Source organism: Leptosomus discolor, chromosome 4, assembly GCF_034619465.1.
Source record: "Leptosomus discolor isolate bLepDis1 chromosome 4, bLepDis1.hap2, whole genome shotgun sequence".
In the NCBI taxonomy this organism is placed as follows: domain Eukaryota; kingdom Metazoa; phylum Chordata; class Aves; order Leptosomiformes; family Leptosomidae; genus Leptosomus; species Leptosomus discolor.
The window spans coordinates 92,138-114,928 of record NC_141394.1 but is presented as its reverse complement, the minus strand read 5'-3'; the positions used below and the strand labels follow the sequence as shown (position 1 = coordinate 114,928).

The window sequence follows — 22,791 nt, the reverse complement described above, 5'->3', positions numbered from 1 at the left end:
CAGCAAGAGCTTTGCACCGCGAGCCCCTTCCCCAGCTGCAGGACTTGGGTGCTCCCCCTGCCCCGGCAGCTGCTGCTTCCTTCCCAAGCAGTAGTTTGGGTGTGTCCCAAGCCAGAGGCTGAACACCTGCACTAAAATGGACTGCCTGCAGAAAACCCTCTACATTTTTCTTTCTGAAGAGAAGATTCAGTTGCACAGAAATCGATGACTAGCAGATAAAACTTTCCACTGATCACCAAAGTACAGTAACAATATTCAGCTAGTCATTATAAATGTATCAATCCTACACCAATACTGGAAGTAGAAAGTCCAAATCAGCATTTAATATATTACTATTCTAAAGTACAAAAAAAGATTTAGAGCAGGTCAGCAAAGCTTTTCCAGAAACCCCTCTGCTCCCCTGCAGCAAAGAGCTGTATAATTTTCATTTCTGTTTCTGCTGGTTACCATTTTGGGGACAACTAGTTAGCTTGCTTCTGCGCACATAGCAGGTTCAGTACACGAAGGACTTCTGTAAAGAAACTCAAACAGCTGCCAAATTTCAATTGTAAAAGAGAACTGAATTAGCTTATTTAAGTCATCTACTTCTCAATGCTTGAAAGCACACAGTATTTTCCTACTTTTGTATCCAAAGTATTTCCTGTAGGGAACCGTTTAGACGCTGCACCACAAGTAAGAGGTACTTAGAAGAGAGCAGGAACAAGGCAAAAAAGATAGCTGAAAGTCATCTTTGTACTTTTCCAGGGGGCCAGAGTGGAAGGAAAGCAGATGCAAACCCCCTCCAGCATTAGGGACCAAGGTTGCACTACCATAACAACAGAGCGAAGGGGCAAAGGAGCCACTCAACCTCTGCCCTAAATAACCCTTCCATTTCCAATAAAAAGAGCACTATCTACTCCTTAAAAGCCTCTGACATTACAAAATACACACTTCACACTTTTTCCAACATGAGTTACTTAGGACTCCACTAATATTGCCACCTAAAAAACATAAAGAAAAAAATAGTAACACTTCTGGTTTTGGCTGCAACAACACACATGCTGTCTGTCCATCAGGACGGTTAATAGACTAACCTAACAGTGCCGAAAAGCCATCTATTAAAATATTTACTAAAATGAGGGCTATCGGCAAGTTTGAAGTCGTCTCAGCTAGCTACATTCTCCTGTGGCCAGTCCACAGTTTTAACCCCAGAAGCGTTTGTCTACCCAGTGAGAACCAGGAGTTTTCAGTTGTGCTCAAGCAACGTTGTTGCACCAACACATTTGGAAGAGAAAAGTGCAAATTTGTAACTCAATGCAAATTTTACACAAAATGTCTTCTTGCCACTCTGGGAATTATCACACAGAAGAGAGCAAGTCAGAATGCTGAGCCAGGAGACATGGTGCTGATGAAAAATATGGGTAGAAAAGCTACCCCAGAAGACAAAGCAGGGGGACAGGTTCTCTCAGAGAAGGGATGGGACAAGGAAAATCCAGGTGGCTGTTCTTGCAGACGGCTAGATCAAGTGTCATCAACCAAACTATGCTGGTGTCACAACACTTGGTATTGCTGCTCACAGTAAAGACAAGGGGGGGAAAAGGCAAACCAAAGGAGTAGGATTCCGTGATAAAAAAAAAAAAAAAAAGCCAACTTCGGTCAAAAGCCATCACCACAGAAAATCACTGGCGGTTATTCGCTGCGCAGCACCCTTCAGGCTTGTACAGCCTGTGCCACGCAAACACACATCCTCACAGCAACCCGCGTCTCCTCGCGGTACATCCAAGGTGTGATGCACAAGCGCAGTATCACAGCGGGCAGAAAAGTTTCTAACACAAGAATGACGTGTATGGCCCGTTTCTTTAAAAATGTCCAATTCACAAATTCTCTCTTATATTTAAAGTATCCACTACGGTACCACTGTGCATATACACAAGACTCCCAAAGCTCAAACAGACTGTATTGCTCCAGTAAACAACTTAAGATGTAGCTCTGTTACCTTATATACTCAGAAATGATACCACTTGCCCACATGAAGCAAACTACTGTACAGGGACAGAAGTAAATTTTTCAGACTTTGGTAACTGAGTAACCCAAGAACTGCCATTTACCGACCTACAACACATCAAAGCTAACACCACCCCTTATCTTTCACTCTTTTAAACCAAACCTCATCTTAATGCTATTATGAAGAAATCTGACTCCTTGACACTTTATTTTACAATAGTTAATTAAAAACTAATTTCTGGTTTGTTTTAAGAAAAAAAAAATCCTCTTAGAAAAGAAAACAATTTCAATTTTTAAAATGTAAAAAGTTAACTAGGTTAGTTGACAACTATCTTCACTGTTGACCTAATGTCTTCTAGCTCCACTTTCTAAGCAAACAGCATGTACAGTAGATTATTCAAGGCTCTCAACAGCTGTTACAAAATACAAATTTGGAAATTAAGTCTGACAGTGCCACACTTTAGCTTTACAGAAGAGAATACTGGCAACATATCCGTTTTGTAACAATGTCCCCAGTTTTAACAGAAAACAAGAGTAGCAAAATGAATAAAAGCAAGTGATGGGACAAAAAAAATGGGACTGCCATTTTCAAAATGGTGCTTTTTGAAATTGCGGTACAGCTCGCCTCTCTTTATCTGAAGAGCCATCAATGTCTGCACTTACAAGGTCAACACTTAACTGCAGCACCCGAGTCACAATAGCTTATCCTTTAATACTACCAGGCAAGCAGAGCAATACTTTAATGAAGAATTCACAATTCCAAGCACGAAACTCAGTCAAGAGTGACTACACGTACACTAACAGACCTCATTAAAGTTTATTGGCCTTCACGTGCTTGTTTTATCTCAGCATTTGAAAGACCACAGCAAACAGCAGTGGAAGGCAGTAACAGTGCCTAAGCCACATTTTAATTAAAAACAGCTGAATCGCCCATATATCTAATACCCAGAAATCTTTCTGTGTGCAGCATCTGACTAGAAAAGAAAGCATTTCCAGTTTACTGTGTGTTTTATGGCACATGTTTGTTCAGAAACTGAAGAACAGTTCCTTGGGGTTGTTAACATTTCCCCAAGCCTGGCTCTGCTCGTTCAAGAGACTTTCAGCCACGCACAACGTAAGGGTGATACACAACCCTCTGCATACCCGCTGTCAGAAATGAAGGCAAGAGTGACCATCTCGAAACACTTGTTTCCCTGGGAGCAGTACATCATCAGCCCAATATTGAGAGAAGTACTAGCTACAAAACCAAAACACATCTTTGTAAAGTCATTTAGGAGTAGCTCTGACAACCTGCAATTAAGATAGCCTTAAGCAGTAACAATTTTGGTCCAGCTTTCTTCCCACAGTTATCAAACATGCTGAAGTTTTGTCAACACTGAAGCCAGCAGCCAGAGGAAAAGGCAAGGCATAATTAATATAATCCCGTAGGATAAAGGATTCCTCTCTTAAATCAACATGATACCACCTACATTCATAAATAAGTAAACAGATGTGGTATCCTGATAGTATGACAACAGGAATACTAGATGTGTGTTGCCGTCTGTACCCCTTGCTGCGATGCAAGTATCAAAAAAAAAAATTAAGTTGGCTGGGCTAAGGACACCAGAAAGAGCAACACAAAGGTCATTGCTTATTTATCTGACAGCTGGCTCAGGGGCAATCTAGGCATAGTGACTTCAGAAGCTGTTGACACAATGATCAACTACTTAAGCGTTCGCTGTTCGCTGTCCATCGACAACCCAAAGTAAAAACCAATGGGCTGAAACTTCTGGCAGTGGCAAGCCCTGCAGGAATCGGGAAACGCTTTCTGCTGGCAAAGTGAAGGCGTCTTCTCCACCGTACACAGGGCAGCGTCTGAACGCTTATGACACGCTCCACTTCTGCTCCGTAGCAGAACAGTTCTTTGCTGCTTTCTTGTGCAAGTTTTCATCTGTGCCTGGGGTTACACCCCCCCCTCCAAAAAACCCCAGGTGTTTTTCTACATTAAAAAAAATAAACCATTATGAAGACTAGGCAACTTGCTCCCCTTTTCAAAAGGGTATCTTACTACATTGTAAATGACAGAGCATTTACCTTTAGCACACGTTCACGCTCCTACAAACCTACGGCCATGCCAATGCAAAGGCAGCATCACAGCACGCTCCCCATGGGTTCCTGCCCGGGCACTAACCGCATGTCCGTTACCTATACTACTGTACACCGCACTGCTGCGGGCAACTTCCGAGGACTACTTGAAAAAGTTGAGTTCCACCTTGTAAGGACAAAAATTATATCATAGCTGGTATGACTTCTGTGGAGAACAGAAGGTTTGCCATCGTGTTTGTGTTTCTGAGCACTGTAACCCTGCTTGTGTGTTCTCCAGGGCTCAAAGACAAATCCTGGGATCACTGGAACGTCCTGCTGGCAGAAGTGGCAGGCTTAGCAAAACCAGAAGAGCCTAAACCGTTCCCGGTGCTGGACACGTCACTGACAAGGTGCCAGAGCTAGGGTAAAAGGCCCTCGTACCGGCCGGGCCTGGGCACGGGGCTTCAAGACCCAGTCGTGCAGAGATGCGGCCAGGAGGTGCCCGGCCCACGCTGCCCGCGGCAGCCGCCCGGAGAGCTCCTCTCCGCCGGACCTTTCCCGCCTCCGCCGGCAGCGCGGCCCCGGCCCCTCCCGCCGTCGCTGCTCCCGGCCTCCGGGGGCGGACGTGAGGGTCGAGGCGGCCACGTGCGGCCCGGCGGCGGCTCCGCCACTTCCGTGTTTACACTCCGCTTCCCTCCAATTCCGTGCGCGCCCCGTCAGCGCCGCGGGGAGCCGCCACTCCGCCGCCCGCCGCGCGCCCATTGGCGGCCGCCGCGCCCCGCCCCGCCCCGCCGCCCTCCGGCCGCCAACGGCAGCGGCCCCCATTGGCGCGCAGCGGCCGCCGCTCCCCTCGCGCTCGTGGGGCCCCGGAGGAACGCGCCGCTTCCGCTACGCAGAGCGCGCGGGGGAGGGTGCACCGCCCGCCCCCCCCCCGCCGCCGCGCCGCACCGCACCGCACACGTGGGCCGCGGCCGCCGCCCGCGGGCGCCTCCTCCCGCCCCACCGCCGAATTTAAAAGGGCAAGGGGAGGTGGGGGCGGCAGGCAGTAGGGGTGCGCAGCGCCCGGGGGGGCCGGGCCGCGGCCCTGCGTGCGTTGCGCGGCGGCGGCGCTCGGCCAGCCCGCTCAGACAGCGTGGCGGCGGCGCCCGGAGGGCCGGGCCGGGCCGGGGGAGGCGGGAGGACAACAATCTCGCACACTTCCTGGTTCTCGCCCCGGCCGCGCAAACGCCGCAAAACCCCTCCACCCGCCCCGCCGCAACTTCCGCCGCACTCGCGGCGGTGGCGGGGCCGCCCGCCCCGGGGACAGCTGCCGCCGGGCCGCCCGCTACCGAGGCGATCGCTTCCTGATTGCCCTCCACGGCCTCCCCGCCCGCCGCCGCTTCCTCCCCCCCCCCCACTTCCCCCCCCCACTTCCCCCCCACACCCTCCCGGTGCAGCTGCACGGTGCAGCTTACCGGCCCGGATGAGGAGGTCGAGCTGATTCGTGGGCCCCTCATGCAGGGACGTCGCCATGTTTACGCTGCCGGAGCGGCTTCACATTGACCGGCCGGCCGGCGGGCGCGCGCGCGCCGGGCACACGCGCGCACGCGCGCCCTGGGGGGAGCCGGCGGCGAGGCGCGCTCCCGCGAGGCGGCGCGGGGCAAGGAGAGCGGCGCGGGCACCGCCACGGCGCGGCGGCGGCGGGAGCGCTTCCTGCGGGGCGGCGCACGCGATCCTTCCGCCGCCGGCCTCAAACAGGAAGTGCCGCGCGAGCACTCGCCGCTGCCGCAGCGCGAGGCTGCCTGCGGGAGGGGGAAGCCGCCGGCCGCCCGCGCGCTGCTGCCCCGGGGCGCGGGCAGGCGGGGGCAGCGCCTCCCCGGCTCCGCCAGGTGACCGGAGCCGGAGGCAGCCGCAGGCAAGTACGCGCGGAGATCCGAGCGCGGCCCGGCCCGGCACAGCCCCGAGCGGGGACCGCCACCCCACCGTCCTCCCTTGCCACCTGCACGTACGTGCCCCGAAGAGGCTCCCTGCCCGCTGCACCCGGGGCACGCCGCGTACCCACGAGGCCCCTTCTCATGGAGGTGTTTCTCTCGGGACACGCCTGATGGCCCCCACCGAGGCCACCGCGAACCCGTTAACCAGTGTTCTCCCGGGCAAACCCCTGGGCTACGTGCCCTGGTCATACTTTGCCAGAACACTGAGGTCTGTCTCGAGTGCAACCCACCTCATCCCCTCGGCAGCAGCAGGGCTGACTCCAAGGGAACTTTAGGTGCCTCCTCCAGTTAGCCAGAGGCCCTATCCTTCAACAAACCTAGCCTCGGAGCAGATTTGGGGGGGGGGGGGGGGGGGGGGGAAGCTGCATTGCTTTCTTAAATAAAAAAAAACAAAACAAACCAAACAAACACCAAAACCAAACAAAACACAACACCACTTTTTAGGGTCGTGTCCTCTCCCATCTCAACAACCTGCTTTAGTTACACCACAGCCTGCCTGGCAGGCCCCCGGCGCGCTGCAGCTGGAGAGAAGCAACAGTCACAAGGACATCTTCCAAGCTTCCCCACTGAGTCCCTGTGCTGCGTGTTTTCAGGTTAAAACTTCAGAGCTGCAGGCTAAGAGCAGCTATGCCAAGAAAAGCCAAGTCTGTCCTACATGGAGTAGAAACTCCTTTGTTAATGCTACACACACCTGAGGAGGCCTATGTTAAGCCGTTATTGGAAGGATCAAACAACTGCTTACTGCCCAGAGAGACTTCCCTGTACACAACAGCACCACAGCTCTGCTAGAAAAAGGTGAAGGGCACCAGCTGCCTCAATCTGACAATAAGGAACCTCTCTCGGCCTCTCAAGTTTTAGCAGTCCTAGGATCTCAATCACAAGCAAGAATTTAGAAACATACTCCCCAGCACAGAAATCACAAAACAGCATCCAGCCTAAGTCAACTCCAACTGGTCAACTCAGTACCTCCAACTTTTGACAGATCACACTCCTACTACAACTCTCTAGGCTTTTCAGGTATACAATGTAATGACCATATTTATACACACAAATAAAAATTCAGGCATTTTGTAGACTTCACTCATCTATTCCTGGCTGCAAGGAATCAAATTTTTTCATCGCCTCATCAGATAACGAACAAGAACTGCACGACAAGATCATTCATTTTCACATTCAAGCTGTGGTATCTATGGGTAGCTCTGCTAAAGTTTTGCCAGCCGAGCTCTTTCCAGCCGGAAGCATGGACAAAAAAGGCACTCCAGCCAGCTGTGAAGGGAAAAAGCTCTCATGCAGATACAGCAACAACAGAGTGCTCCTGTCAGCTGACGTTATTCAGAGAGGTGGAAGAGCAGTGCTAACAAGAATTCCTTCTGTCAGCGTTATTTCTACCAGGGGATTCTGCTGCATTCTCCAGCACAGATTATTTTGAGTGGAGACAAGCCCAAGGACAAGTAAAGGCATCTTGAGTAGGCACGCACTTAAATGTGCAATAAAAGTTCATAGCCCTTCATTAAAACATCCTCAAATTGAAGTGGAAACCTCATGCAGTGCAGTTTAGCAACACCATAGATTCAGCTTACATTCCAAGCGCTGAAATAACCGTGTACTCGCGTCACTTCATCCTGTGTCCCTACTGCTGTTAAAAATCACAATTTACCCACACTTGAAGCAGTTAGGTCTGCAGCAATAAAATACAGTTAAAAAATAGTGTGTCAGTTTAGAACCAGATCAAAAGGTGCACCAAGACACTAAATACCCTTGAAGATCCAGACCTGTGTCAACAGGAGTTCACACTCAGACTCTGGAGAAGATGCATTTGTAGTTTACTGCCTCATTGTTCACTATGTAATTTAGTGAGGATTGTTTGCTGACGGCAACTTCCAGGCACACAGGGAAGTGTCTGACTCATATCCAAGTCGTTCTCACTACCCCCTACAGGTAGAATGAAGTTCTCCCTAAAACATGTGGACTCCTTGAATAACCACGTTCAAATAATCTGCGTGTGTAATTTTTGACAAACACCATGTGTTCAAAGTAAGTAAAAAAAAAAAAGTATAAAACATCAAGCTCTTTGTTTAATACCAGTTTTCTAAGCGCTATTTATTTACTACTGTGAGCACAGACTGAGCATAGTGTTTGCCAATTCACATAAAATGGACTCAAACAGCTGCTCACATCATTCTGACTCTTCGCTATCTCTCCGACCGTACATAGAGAGAGTATCACCGGATGCCCAAGGGATTCCAGTCAGTTGGAAAAAGTCCAATCCCACGCACTTTCAAGATTAAAATGTAAACTACAACAAATCTATGAAGTGATCATTTTGACCTGTGCCCAACTTCTTTATGTACGTGTAGTACTAAAACATACCACTGCCTTTAAGGAGGAAGGCAATTTTCCCCAAAAGTTCTGCAGTTCCGCCTCTTTAAACTACATGATTTCCAGTATTTTATGCTGAACACCAATTGATTTGTCATGCCAATGAAATCTTACTATTTAAGGGGAAAAAAAAAAAAAAGACAGTCAACAGGGAAAAAAGTAAGCATGCACTTAACTGCCTCATCTCTTTTAAAGCCTTCTTTTTAGGCGGAAGGCTAACAGAGAGGGATATAAAATCTACTCAGAGTGGTGGGTGGCCCAATACGCAAGAAATATTTACTGAAATGTAACGGGACCACATGAAATTTGAAATCTGGCATGAAAAGTAGAAAACCCATGTAGAAACAGATCGTGAATATCTCTTTATTAGCCTACTATCTTTTTTTTTTTTTCTTCTTCTATTTTTACTGTTAGAGAATACATAGATTAAGCTTTACGGTAATTTTTTAAACCACAAGCTCAGCTGTCAAGATAGCCAGGTAGACCTAAATGCTCCCCACATGCTACATCTACCAACTGCCAGAAAAACAAAGGACCTCACTGTGTTCTGATACACAGGAAAGCGACCATTCAAAACTATGCTTACGACACACAGGAACACTTACAGGTAGTGTAAGTCTCAAGAAATTTCAAGACAACAAGAAGTAACTGCATTTTTACTGCCAGCACCTCCATCCTTGTGCACTTCAGACTCTTTGGTAGAAAATTAACTTGGACAACAGGAACACTCAAGTGAATTGTAACCCCCTACTTGTACAAACACAGGAGTAAGATACCTAACAACTCCTGCTTTCTTGTTAAGGGATATGGACAACTTTCTTCCTGTTAAAGTAAATGAGCTTCACTTCTTTGCAATATACACCAGTTAAACTTCATTCTGGTTATTCTGAAAAAGTGAAAGACAACTCAAGAGAAGAAGCTGGATGTGATTAATCATGTGCAAGACAGTGGATGCAGAAATTCCAAATTCAAAAACTTCAAAGTTTCAGCAGATTTGCAAAAGTGGATGGGAGTGGGATCATAAGAAAAACTTGACTATCTCAAAAAAAAAAAAAAAGAAAAAAAAGAAAGATGTATGCACTGCCTTATAATGAAATTCTTTAATTTCAGGGCAGTCTAGCAGACAATTATAAATCCGGCATTTGCATAGTACATTACATGATTTTTACAAAATTTACAGCATTTCAGACTGGTAATAGGCTGGCATACGAACTCTGCCACCATTGAGCAATTTCTCTGTTCAAAACCTAGCACTTGCAATTCGTTAAGACTTCTCTGGTAACAAATGTCTATTCTATAAGCCCACTGGATAAGGATTGTACTGCTGAAACACATATAGCTTTACTGTGATTCTAGAATTTGTTGTCAACTACAATCTCCCTTTTAATATGCAGATCACCTTTAAAAATTATTACTTTCAAGTTTGTCACTGTATTTTTGATCAATAAAGACCACTGACTCTTGTGAGCTCATACCACGATGGTTTTGGCATGTCATATCACATTCTAATGTCAATACAGAAACTGCAACATTTCTCAGCTTACATTAGTAAAATGCTCTGGCTTAGTCTTCATATTAACATCCCACAATTTCTCACTCCCAGTTGCAATAGGAGAATGCATCTGTACATCTGCAGTCCAACCGATAACGCCCCACACTAGCAATACATTCGATTAGCCTGAGAAAACAAAAATTATGCCTAAGATGTGTAGTTAAATTAGGCTTTATTACAAAACACTTAGTCTTGTAGTGTTCTTTCAGTATGAATGGAGCACTGAACACAGCAAGGCAGAAACCTGAAATCTGGAAAGAACTGGACACCACAACCAGGCTGTTACTATTACACAGAAATACTATCATCCATAGAGCAGCTGCCCAGCTCTCTTCATTAATTTCTCAGAAAGGGAAACACCAGCAAAGGTGACATAAAATTTAAGTTGCAGTTGCATTTTGTTTCTGAATTAGGAACATTACTGAGAACAGACGCACATGCCCTTTGCGCAACTGCTCTGAGCGTTACACAACAGCATATGCAACGAGAGGGGGATTGATTTGTTCCACTGTCATCAATATTTAACCAGCAAAAACGCAACGGATTTCTTGGCAGAGCGAGAACTCGCACCAATGCAGCAGCAGCATGGTGTCAAAAATAAAATTAGCTCACATTCAAAGGACAAATTCTAAACCCATGAATGTGTTAGAGATAACTAATTCTTGCAGAAGACAAGTACTGGATGCAAAGTTTTATCTTGCTTTTGTCTAGCTAATGGGCTTCATCTTAGCTCCTTGACGACAGCGGCACCAAATTAAGCTGAGAGTTTAATCAAGTTGTTACAATGTCCGAAATCTTGTTCACAGTCAGCACAGTCTTCTAAAGTGAACTGCTCTCCACTTTTAAACTCCTCATTAAACTGTCAGTGTAAGGAAGTTCAATCAACAGCGTGTATCAGCACTACCAAAACGTACACCAGATGCTTGTTCTAACTAATTTTTTGTAACAACATTTTAATCGAATAATGTCTGGACAGAACGAATGTTAACATTATTTTGTTTATCCCTTACATACACATACCATAATCCCAGGTAAGATTCTAATTAGATCTAACACCAAGTTCATAGCACATGATATTTAACAACTGATGGAAACTCACTGGAGACAAACAAGAGTTCACAGGCTCAAATTCACGTAAAAGAAGTCAGAAGGAAGCAGTTTTGATCACAATGAGAGAAGACATAGAGGCAGAAAGAAGAACATGTAATAACTAGAGACTTTACACAGATATACAAAGCTGGTTCCCATGGTGATAACAGTGTAAGTAGTAACCTGAAACTTCCTTTGTAAAAGACTTGCCTTAAAGTATAGATTTTATCCATGCATTTATTTAAATTGAGGGATGAGTTAAGCCCAAACTCACTTTATTCAACCTCCTCCCTCCTTAAGGGTGGCTATCAATTTACATTCAACTGAACTTCCTGGTGGAAAAAAAAAATTAAGAGATGATAAGACAAACATACCATCACTGTTGTCTTTGTAGGTCAATATTTTTCCATCAGATCGTAATCCTGGAGGGGCTCATTTTCAGATCCCCATTTTTTCATGCAGATCTTCTACCCCCCTGTGGCAATAACATTTTTAGAATTAAAACAGACTTCCAACTTGCACCACAGGGAGGACTTCTGATGGAACATCAAATTAAAAAACGTGATGGCCACTCACAATTCAAATGATATCTCCACTTCTCAAAAGTAGTAGTTTTGTTTCCTCTTTAAAATTGTGAGAAAAAAATCCCAAACCTATACTTGCTGCTTTGATGATTAATAAAAAATACAGGGGAAAAACACTATTGATACAAGAAGTTAGATTCACTGAATCAATTAAATCAGAGTCTACACTGGCAACATGATTTTGGTATACTTCTCAGAGGGAGCGAGCTTTCCCTTACTTACAGCAAAATTTGCTTAATAGCTGCCTACTGGTCCACAAGATTTGTAAACAACAAACACCACTGGTTTTGCAAATTCATCAGAAGTGAGGTAACGAAGGAGGAAAGTAGTACCAGTGCAGGCATAAATTATGCAAATAAACAGCAAAGTAGCTCAAGGCTCTTGTAATAAGTATGCTGTAACATCGTAAAGCTTGTAAATCAGGAATCATTGGAATTGCCAATAGACTCACAAGGCAGGGGCGGGTGTGGAAATCAGGCCCATGGCCAGCAGTAGGTACTGACAACTGGGCACGTATTATGTTATGCGGATACGTATCATTGCAAGTACTGCCAAGGCTTTTTTAAGGTGGGTTCTAGAGTCTAGAAGCACGAAAGACATTAAGTCTACTCATTCTTGGTGTGAAACTGAAAAACTACCAAAGGAAAAAAAAAAAAAAACACACAAAAAACCACCACCAAACTACCTGCAGTCAAGACACATCCCTTAACATCTCCAGCCACAAACTCACTAAACTATCATATCAACTGCCCTATTAATTTCAAGACTGTATTTTCAAATATCAAGACCTGGAAGCAGCCACATGTCTCCTTCTTTGAAGAGAAGCTTAAAAAAAAAAAAAAAAAAAAATTCCTACAGAATAGCTACAAGTTTTTAACTGTCATTTCCATCAATTTACTGTGGCCAGAAAATGATACTTAAAAACAGACAGAGTTCATTTGCAGTATCTCTGTATCATAAAAGAACTATTCTGTTAGCCATTAATCTACCAAAATCATACAAGAAACAGCATATTTAATGTTTAAAAAATAATATTTCTAAATTCAAATGCCTTCAGAGTATAAGCTCTTCAAGGTTTTCAAATACAAGTTTAATCTATAAAACTCAGCTTCTTGGGAAGAATACCCTCAATTCTCACTTCCCTTACAAGCTTTATTACCATCGTCAAAAATAAAATAAAAAAACAACCCATATTTCATAATCTTTTCATGAATTTGCTGAACTTGTAATTATCATATTTAACTCAAAACACATTTGAGTAAACTGGAATTGTAAGTATTCTCCCAAAACCTGAGCCATTAGTTCATGCACGTCTTACGAAGTTTATGCATGTGAGTTTTGATGCAGTGCTACAGGAAATTAACATCCAGATTCAGAAAGATGTACGAACAATTGCGTCCACCATTTATGGAGAAATCTGAACTGAAACCTACCTAATCTGATGGGAATGCACATGTATTTTCTGGGCTGCAAAGTTATGCAGCTGACAGAAGAGTCTGTCAGCTTTGTTTTGCTTGCCTGACATCATGAATTGAAACTCCAACTCTAAATCAGGCAGCCCACGGGTAGGAATGTACACTATCCATGTTCTAGTCACGTGGTCTCACCAGCTCAGTATGGAGTGGCCAAGAGGACCTCTCCCCCCTTTTGTTGCAGTTCCACGTACTCCCTGCCCCACCGCCCATCAGGCCCTGTCAGCATGCTAATCCAGCAGGAAGTTAACCCAACAAAAATACAGAACAGTTGAGGCTTTCCCTGCTATTTTTTCTTGCAAAATTAGCATACTGAAATGGCTAAAAAAAGGTTCAACAGTATGAGAACTAGCACAAGCAAGCAAGTGGGAGGGACAACAGTAACTGCAGCACAGCATCAGCCTGGCAGTCAGATGTAGTTAGGCTCCAACAGGAGCTCAACTTCTGTTTCTTCAGGCATTTAAACGGACTTTGGTCCCCCTCAGAAACGTCAAAGCTCCTGATTGTGTTCTTTGGAGAGAGGTGTGCAGAAAGATACATGGTTATCGCTGAACAGGTTGGCTGCTTTGACACCAAAGCTCTACTCCTTTCTTCATTCACAACTTGTTATTTTACATATAGCTGAGTTAATTTCCAACTATGAGTCTTTTTGCCCATAAAAGGACAGCCCAACTCCATTCCCCCCAGCCACGCACTCCTGACACTAAACCAGCAATAAAACCACTCTTGGACCAGAAAGGCAGGATAGCAAGGGACAGAGGATAGAGCTCATGGGAAGGGGGAAAGAGTTGGAACATAAGGTAAAGAGAGCCACACAGACCATATTACCAGCTGCCCTGCAGTTATTTGGCTCAGACACATTGTAAAACTAAATTCTAACCAGCTTCCTGGCTCAGCAGACTTTTAAGAACGCCAAGTTTAGTTGTCTAGTTAACCCCCTGCCTAAACAGGTAACAAAGACATAAATGAAGATCCACCTACTTATGAGGGTACATCATGTTATAATGCAGCACCCTGAACCTAAGGTGACACTTTCACCTGTCAAGTCCCAATCCTGTCCCCACTGAAGCTAAGTAAAACTAAGTTTAGAGCGAAGAGATGCAAACCCAGGGCAGGATCTCCATCCTGTGGGTAAACACAAAGTCACATGCCTCAGGGACTTCTAAAAGTAAGAAAATCTCATGGAAAAAAAAAATAATTATAATGTCTACCTGTTTCCACAGTTTCAGTCTCAATTTCTTGTTCCTCTGCTACATCTTGCATCAGGTAAGTCTCGTCATCATAAACCAGGACCTGAGCAGCGTAACCCTGTTCTAGTCTGGCACTAGGAACTGGCTCCACAATCACTGCTGGGAATTCAGAGACTGGCACATTTTCCTATAGAAAGGAAAAAAAACACCACGCTCTAAATACTGCACTGTTGAACTCTACATCAATATTTTCCTCTTACGCTGTTAAATATCTTATGGAACAATGATAACAATTTTAAAGATTTTTAAAGGAAATTTGCTTCTAAAGCAAGAGATTAAAAAAAAATAAAAGGTAGGTTATCATCCACCAAAGGGACCTTCCTGAATCTCAAAGATATTTTCCTGGCTTTAAGCACTTAAAACTTAAAGCACCAGACAGCTTTAAGACATCGAAAAAAAGAACATGCTTTCTAATTAAGGCATTCAGATGTGGGAAGTGTTTCTTCTCCCTCTGCTCCACGAAATGTAATCAAGGCTTTGCATGTGTACTGCAACATACCTACAGCTGACCTGTATCTTATGAACACTCATGTTTTGGATTAAGTATGTCAGCTATCACAAAAGAACTGGCTACTTCAAAGCCCATACGCCTATCTCTATCTATTTAAGGATCAAAATGTCTGTACCAGCACATTTAATCTGTTCAAGTGTTGCAGAAGTGGACCCCCCCCAGATTCAATATACTACGAGCTACAGGATAGCAGAATATTATTTCTTGGTAAGAATGCAAAATATGAGTAAATACGTCACGTTGGCTAACTTTGAAAAAGGTCCTTGTATTGTTCTGCTCATCTCATTCTACACATCAAGACACATCTGAGATCTTTACTTTAAAAAGATGCTTAGTATAGAATTTAATTTTGCAAACCCAGTCTACAGTTGTACTGCAGACTTCAAAACTTACTGCTTCCACTTCTCTGTGGTAATAAAAATCTTCTAATAAAAGATATTTGAAAAAAGGGCTGCTCACTTCCTCCTCATACGACAATCTTGAATCCATTTCACTTGCTTTCACAGCAAGTTTACAGTGAATTTTTCTTTCAAATTAAGATAAAAGCTGTGAATTTTGTTATCAAATAATCACATTTATTTTTCTAACCTCTTGATTTTTTATTCCATTGCTGTCAAAATCCAGGCCCGGGCCTCCAGTGTCAATCACTGCTGATGTCATGGTGCATTCCCTCAAGAGGCTTTGAGAGCTGTTATCTATACTGAAGACAGTAATTCGGATAGCCTGAGGTTATCAAAGGCTTAAATTCACCATCCACTTCTGTTAAACAGCTAGGCAGAGGTGGCTGAAACACAAAATAATTTAAAGTAAGTTATTTGCATAGTTTATATTCAAAAGTCTTCCAACATTTATGAATGCATGCTACATGTCTACATCAAAAGAGGGCATCAGTGAACACAACATAGGTGACAAAACGTGCTGACCTTGGTAAAGTTAACACCGAACACTGCCACACAACACAAGTTTCACACTGACTTTTAAGACTAAGGTAGTACAGTTTGGTTCTTTGCAATTTGTTAAATTTCACACAATTCTAAAATAATATCCTTAGATATTTTCCACTGGCCAAAATTATGAATTTGTCACTGAGGTCAAATATCAACTAGTTCTTTGAGACATACATACATTTGAGTTAATGTGGCTTTTCTAAAGTTAGTGCTTTCTTATTAAATTAGGAGATTTTTTTTTTTAATTACAATTTCTTCTCTTTTCTACTAGTTTCATAGTGATTTCATAAAGCCATAGTTTCATAAAGTTTCATAACTAGTTTCACAAAGCTTTCAGACATACTGCCTTTTTAAAGCAATACACATACAATACACATCTCAAATACATACGTAATTTCTAATCTACAGTTTTCTTTGAAATAAAAAGTATTGTAGCAGTTCCTCTTTTTCTAAAAAATTGCTGTACTTGGGTATACCATGGAGTCATTGAATTAAAAAAGCTATGTAACCTCCACCTTTCTGAATTTCTTTAAAACCAGATTAACAGTAGTGCTTTGTTTCTAAACAACTGCTATGTATTTATTCTGAATAAATATTACTACTCATATCCTGTCTTTGGAAGACACAAATAATCTGTGTTCATAAACCGTGGGCTGTGAGGAGCATTTTACTACTTCAAGATGCAAACTAAGAAGTCTGGCTTCTTATTTGTACAACAGAAAGCACATATTCCATATGAGACTAAGAACCCAATCTGCTATCAATTACCCTTGAGAGTAACTGCACTGAGATCAACACTTTGTAACAGAAGACAGAATTTAGCCCAATACTTTTAATAAAATCCATACATTTAGAAAGCTAGCACAATCACCAGGGTCTGCAAGAAAATAGGATCTTTCAAGACATACTGAAGAAAAGTACAATTAATACTCCAGTGGGTGAACCCAGTAAGCCTGCTTTTCACTAGCTGGAAGCTAGCTTAAACTAGATTAATCTTGCACATACAGGGAAAAGAAAGCTCAGATTCATGCACAGTAACTGGGCTTCTTATGGGCACAAAAATCTTTGCAGGCACAACAGCCTAGCAAAAATTACAATTACTGGTCTCCCCAACTGGATGTCAACTATGTAAGAAAGTCAACAAAAAAATACTATGCAAAAACTGTTTAAAAACTCTAATTTATCAAGGTGTTAAGGATCCTTCAGCACACCATAAAAATATGCTCAGAAAGGCATCATTTATGTTGCCATACCAACTTAGCACAGAAGGTCAGCAGCCACACAGTGGATGGCAGGTTGCTACAAAAACGCACCAAACGAACAACAAAAAACGAACACACCAAACGAAAAAAACAAAACAAAACAAACATACAAAACACACCCCCCAACACAACAGAATAAGATACTAATTTTTTTCACCCTCACATACAAAAAGGAGGATAAATTCTGATACAAGCCTTCTAGGCAATTAACTTTCATGAAGTAAAACTGAAGAACACGAGGTCATCTTAAATCACTGTCATAGTAGCAGCAGAATAAGCACGAGATATACCCCAAAGAAAGGAAAAAAATATATGCAATTTAGAAAAAAACATTAAGGCATTTTTTGCTTACACAGACAGTCAACTTCACACGAGAAAGCACAATTCATACCTAAAAATACTTCATTTGTAATAGCACAGAAAAAAACAACAAAAAAAACCCACCACAGTAATACTTCATTTTCCATTGTTTCATTTCTAAAGCTAGCACCACTTTCTGATTATCAGTACTTTTCCTTGATGAAAAAGAAAGCAAAGACTTCCTCTGCTCCCCAAACAAGATTCAAGCTGGAAGTCTTTAACTAGCATCCTTGGAGCCACATACACGTGTCACCCTCCAGACTTCTAGCACCAAAAGCCTACTCCTTACTAGCCTATCAATTACCACGTTATTTAATAAGTCTTTAAATTCAGAAATATGCAAAGTAAAAAAACAGCTAAAATAATCAATCAGGAGGAATTTTTTTTTTTTTAAATCATTTTACTGTAAAAAGACTTTCCTCTTCTACAGTTTTCCGTCCACAGAAATACTGCCAAGCAATCATAACCCAGAAGAGAAGTCCAAAGAATGGAAAACACATTTTAATTTGGAAGCACAGCCTGCAACCAATTTCAAACATCAGCATTATTCCAGCAACTCAGACTTGTATCTATGTAAGAACATAGAGCACTTCACGTAGTACCTTTGCAGAGCTTAAGCACATCACATGGTTCTCATGCAGCATATTAACGCAAATAATCATACACTAGACCATGTGTACTGTATATTCACATTTTATGTACTATAATCCCACACAGGTGGCCAAACAGCTGCCAAATTCTAGCAACTGAAAACACTTCATTCTGTGTACTAGATGAGGTTATGTCAAAAAACTGCTATTTCTGTCTCCTAGGTTACAAGAAGTTCAGATAACTTTTGCACTGATTTACCTCTACATGAATTATCAATTGCTTATAGAGGTGAAGATAGGGCAAAGCAGGAATATAAATGATAATGCTCATCTTCCAGTTCCAGCAGAAATTCACAGTGAGCAAGAACCTTACAGGGGAAAATACACAGAAGAATGAGCGAGACACTAAAACTCAGCATACATTAAAAGGACAGTATCTTCAGACTGAATGTACAGAATAGTCCAGGCAAGGAATAAATTAAAGACCCAGAGTCTTTATCCAACAGGATTTGAACTTCTTACTAAGAGTCTTGCTATTCAGCAACCTCTTCAAAAACCTGACAGGGTGGGGAAAGAGGCAAGCCCACTGGCCAGCAAGTGGGAAGTTTACAATAGAGTTTCAGTTCAGTTTGGTTTAGAAGTTCTAAGTTAAAACAAATGCACAAACACACCCCAGTGTATGCTAGATTCCTGTAGATGCACCCCTTTTTGAACAAAGCAGCTAGAGTGTTCACCCTCTTCCCTTTCCCTAAGCAGAGCAGTGTGTCTTTGTGGAAGCCTTTTCCCTTCTCCCTTGAGTTTCAGCAGAATACTGAATCTACTCCCCATCCTCCCCCTAGTAAGTCACAACTAATTTGACTTCTGTAAAAGGAAGAGACTGCCTAGCCACTTTAGGAAACGAGTTCCAAAATTCAGATTTCCCAAGGCTAACTGAGACAAAAAGGCCCAAAGACAATTAGATTTACAATTACATTTACTTTGTTTATTAGATTTGCTCCTGTTCTTCCTGGTCATGGAAAATGCAGAGAAACTAGTTCTGAAACATTTGGACTATCCCTTACAACAGGGAAAACAGCTTTGCTGCATCATCTGTTATTTTTATACATATGTCATGGGAAAACAAAAATAAGTCTAGGTCCTCCCGCCCTCAAAAGAAACCAAAACCAAAAATCCAAATCTTGAAGCAAGGTTCTTTGCCTCAACAGCAAGAAGTTTCTGTTTAACACCACAAAAGACACATCGAAGACCCAAGTTTTTGATAGTTTTCACTAGTCAAGAAGCCAAATTACAGCACTTATGTCTCGAGCGGCTACAGGGCGCTCATCATAAAGGCTGCAAAATACCACATTTTCATTTGTAGTAGTACACATTTGTAGTAGTACATTTATATGGCCTACATTAAGTATTCGAGTGTCTGCCCACAAGAAATCCAAATGGTCCTCTTATGTTTTCAGCAGCTACCAGAGAAGCTTAAAACCAGCACAAATCACAACTGTGATGAATGCGTAGTAGTCCCACAAAAACCAGAATCTTAAGTCAATCCCCCTGTGCATAACCACCTATCAAGTTAAGAGAGACGCAAACAGGCAGCTCAACAGACTTAAAAATAATAATTGAAAAAACAGTGTGGAAAGGATGGCAGTGTCACCTCTACTAGGCCAGACTGAAAGTGAAGTTATTTGGACTGGCTTCAAAACACAACTCTAAACAGAAATCTCCAAATGGTCTTAGTAGACGTTTATTTAAATTCTAACACAAACAACAAATAATCGATGCTTGAAAAAGAAATGCACACGCTTGTACTCACACATGAAAACAAGACAAACGTGCAGAAGACTGGGCAGCAGTGACCAGAGGCAGCTGCTCCCGCACCACAAACGTAAGAGTACTTGGAACAATGTCCCCCTTTTATTCAGCTGGCATCCCAAATCCTGAGGAGAGATTTGTGTGGATACCTACACAGATGCGACCACAAGAGCAGGGCTGCAGCCAGCAGTAGCATCACACACAACTTTTTTCAAAACGGCCTTCCTTTGGTTTAATTAAAAAAAAGTTAAAGAAGCCATTTTGAAAATGAAATTAGTTATACATACAGAAATGCACCGGCCAAGATCACTGCAGAACCCCATTAACCATAACAAGGCCTCTACGGGTACAAAGGTGGTCTTTCATAGGCAGCACCTCAAACACACTAGTAAACGTCACTATCGCTCCAACACATATAAAACATAGCGCATACTGTAAATTCTTTTTTATGTTGACTGAAAATTCTTTTTTAAGACATTTTCCCAGACAATTTTTTGAGTTCTGGCTAGCTGATTCACACTGACAGTTGTAGAAGACATGGTGAACTAACTTTTTTTTTGAAACCCAGAACCAGTCTAAAACCCAAAAAATTCAGTTACTGCAAAAGCTGACAGCAAAAAAAACACGCAACCAAAACTTGTAAATAGCTAAAGAATGAGAGGGTATGCTCAAAGAGAGGATACAAAGTAAATCTTTGCATAGGCAACCTCAGGGGAACGAAAAGAGACAACCCATGGAATTTATAGTACCTTACGAATCACACCAACCACTAAAAGTTACAGAGAAAGAAATCAAAATGAGGAACCGCCAAAGCAAGTAGTCCCAGCAACATCACACTTCAGAAGTTTCCACACAACAATAATTTTTTGCTGAATGCACAGAAATCATTACATTGGATCAAATTAATGATGTATCAAATCCAGTAAGAAACCAGAGGAACTCCTTCCATGCACATTTAATTTGATAATCTGACCATCCAAAGCTCTGAAACCTCAATAGCTAAAGCTGATGAGCCCCCAAAACATGTAATCTTATAGTCACTTAAACACTATTAATGTTCTGCAAAAAGCTTTGTGGCTTCAGCAGGCTTCTCCTGGACCTTCCTACACATCATCCTATTAGCAAGCTCTCTTCCCACTGCTCTCTATTTAAAGATCCCCTGAAACCCTCTCTTCCCTCTGACAGGAGTCTCATACACGTACCCCTACTTTGTATCAGCACTTCTCTTTCCAGCCTGTCAATTGTTGGTCCTTAATATCCGCTTCCACTCCCCCACAAGCCAGAGTAGGGAGCAATTATTCACCATTTTACATAATAAAAGAGCAGAGACAGATTAATTTAAGCGGTGAGGATATGGGTTTAAAAATAAAAACACAAAACAAAACCCCAACAAAACAATAAACCGTGCACACAAAAGGAAGTAGTGCACGCAAACTATGTAATTCATTTTCATAGGATATTCTAGAGGTCAAAAGAATAAATTATAAGATTTAAATTCGACTGCTTTATAGAGGTAAAGCCCCTGAATGGCTTTTAATGACTATTAAACATAAATAAGCACATACGGTCTGAAGTTTAGGTAACTTCTGACCCAGATATTACTGAAACCTGAGAGACGGAAAGAGTACGTCACTGAAGGTACCATACAAAATAACCATCCTGCTCCCAGAACCTATCCTAAAGCAACTGATCCTGTCCATTATCAGAGATGGAGAGAGGAGGAAAAGACTCATTACATACCATTCTCTAGTTAGCTTTTGTGCTAATAGTCACTGATCCAGATCTCTCCTGCAGTACTCAACAGCTGGCTTCACGACATCCCCTCTCAAACAACGATACGGGGTCTTCAGCATACCCTAATAACAGACATTTCTACAAAGTGATCTGAAACTCCTACATTTCTGAGCTTTCCCCAAATCACCAAGGTCCACACTTTGGCCTCATTTCAAAACATGCAAACATGCTGTTTCTACACTCTTCAGGCCACAGAAATATCTGAACTGCTTTGAAATTTTATCATTAGTGTGTTGTTTTTAAGAGTCTTGATAATTCTGTAGTGCTTACACTCCTACATCCCGGAGCTCAACTTCATTTCATGCTATTTGTCTTGTCTAACTAGGAAGCTCTCAAAATTTCAGGCATATATGTACTAATCAGAAAGTGCCTTTGGGCTTTTTGATTAAATTGCAACAAAGGCGAACAATTATCAGCACACAAAAGACAGACGGCTTCAAAGCACAACCAGAGATGAACTCAGAGGATGGAGAATTGATTGTTTTTAAACTGACAGTTAGCAAGATTCAGACGTCTGCTAAAGAAGTTAAACGGTTAAAAAAAAAAAAAAGTCACAAGGAACATGACAGGGACTAGCCATAACGGAGGGAACACGAAGAATGAAGAACTGAATTATTTATTAAGCGGGGAACAAGAGACACGAGAGAACACATTCAAAAAGGCAACAGATAAATACTAACACCAGCGCTGACCCAGCACATATCACAGGCACGGTAAGGCATCATTAAAAACACGCCAGGCTCCAGCTCTTCAGCCGGGGTGCACGCAGAGCGGGGCGCAGAGGAGTTTCGGGGAGGAGGGGAGGCAGAGGCCGGGGCGCGGTGCTGCAGGGGGGGCGCGGGGCTGCAGGCCCGGCGGGGCTCTCCCCCCACCGCCGCGGGAGGAGCGAGCACGCACGACAGCCAGTGACCAGCACGCCCGGGCTGCCATGTTCTCCCGACGCCCTGTGTAAACAAGGCGCTGCCCGGGCCGCCTCCCCGCTCCCGCCACCGCCCCGGGCCGGGCCAGGCAGGGCTGCGGGGCCCGGCCCGGCAGGCCGCGGCCGCCCCGGGGCCGTGTTTACACTGACAGCCGCCGGGAACCGCCCGCCGCCCCCAACCTCCGTCGGCGGGGCGGCAGCCCCGGCGCGGACCCCCGCGGGGGGGGACGGGGACTGGCGAGGGGGGAGAGGGGCG

At 43.4% G+C, this 22,791-nt stretch overlaps 1 protein-coding gene across 6 annotated transcripts in view; it reads right to left on the bottom strand.

Annotated features, from left to right (window-relative positions):
- ELF2 (E74 like ETS transcription factor 2) overlaps window positions 1-22,791 on the bottom strand; it is a 35,389-nt gene that overhangs the window by 12,231 nt on the left and 367 nt on the right. For 4 of the 6 annotated variants that reach the window (XM_086463785.1, XM_086463787.1, XM_086463786.1 and 1 more), the window contains exon 1: window positions 5,502-5,559. In XM_086463785.1, coding sequence (XP_086319911.1) covers window positions 5,502-5,559 — 58 coding nt within the window. Of the gene's footprint in view, window positions 1-5,501; window positions 5,560-14,307; window positions 14,474-15,445; window positions 15,642-22,791 lie in introns of those variants that run through there. The other 2 variants (XM_086463782.1, XM_086463784.1) reach the window with 1 other exon arrangement.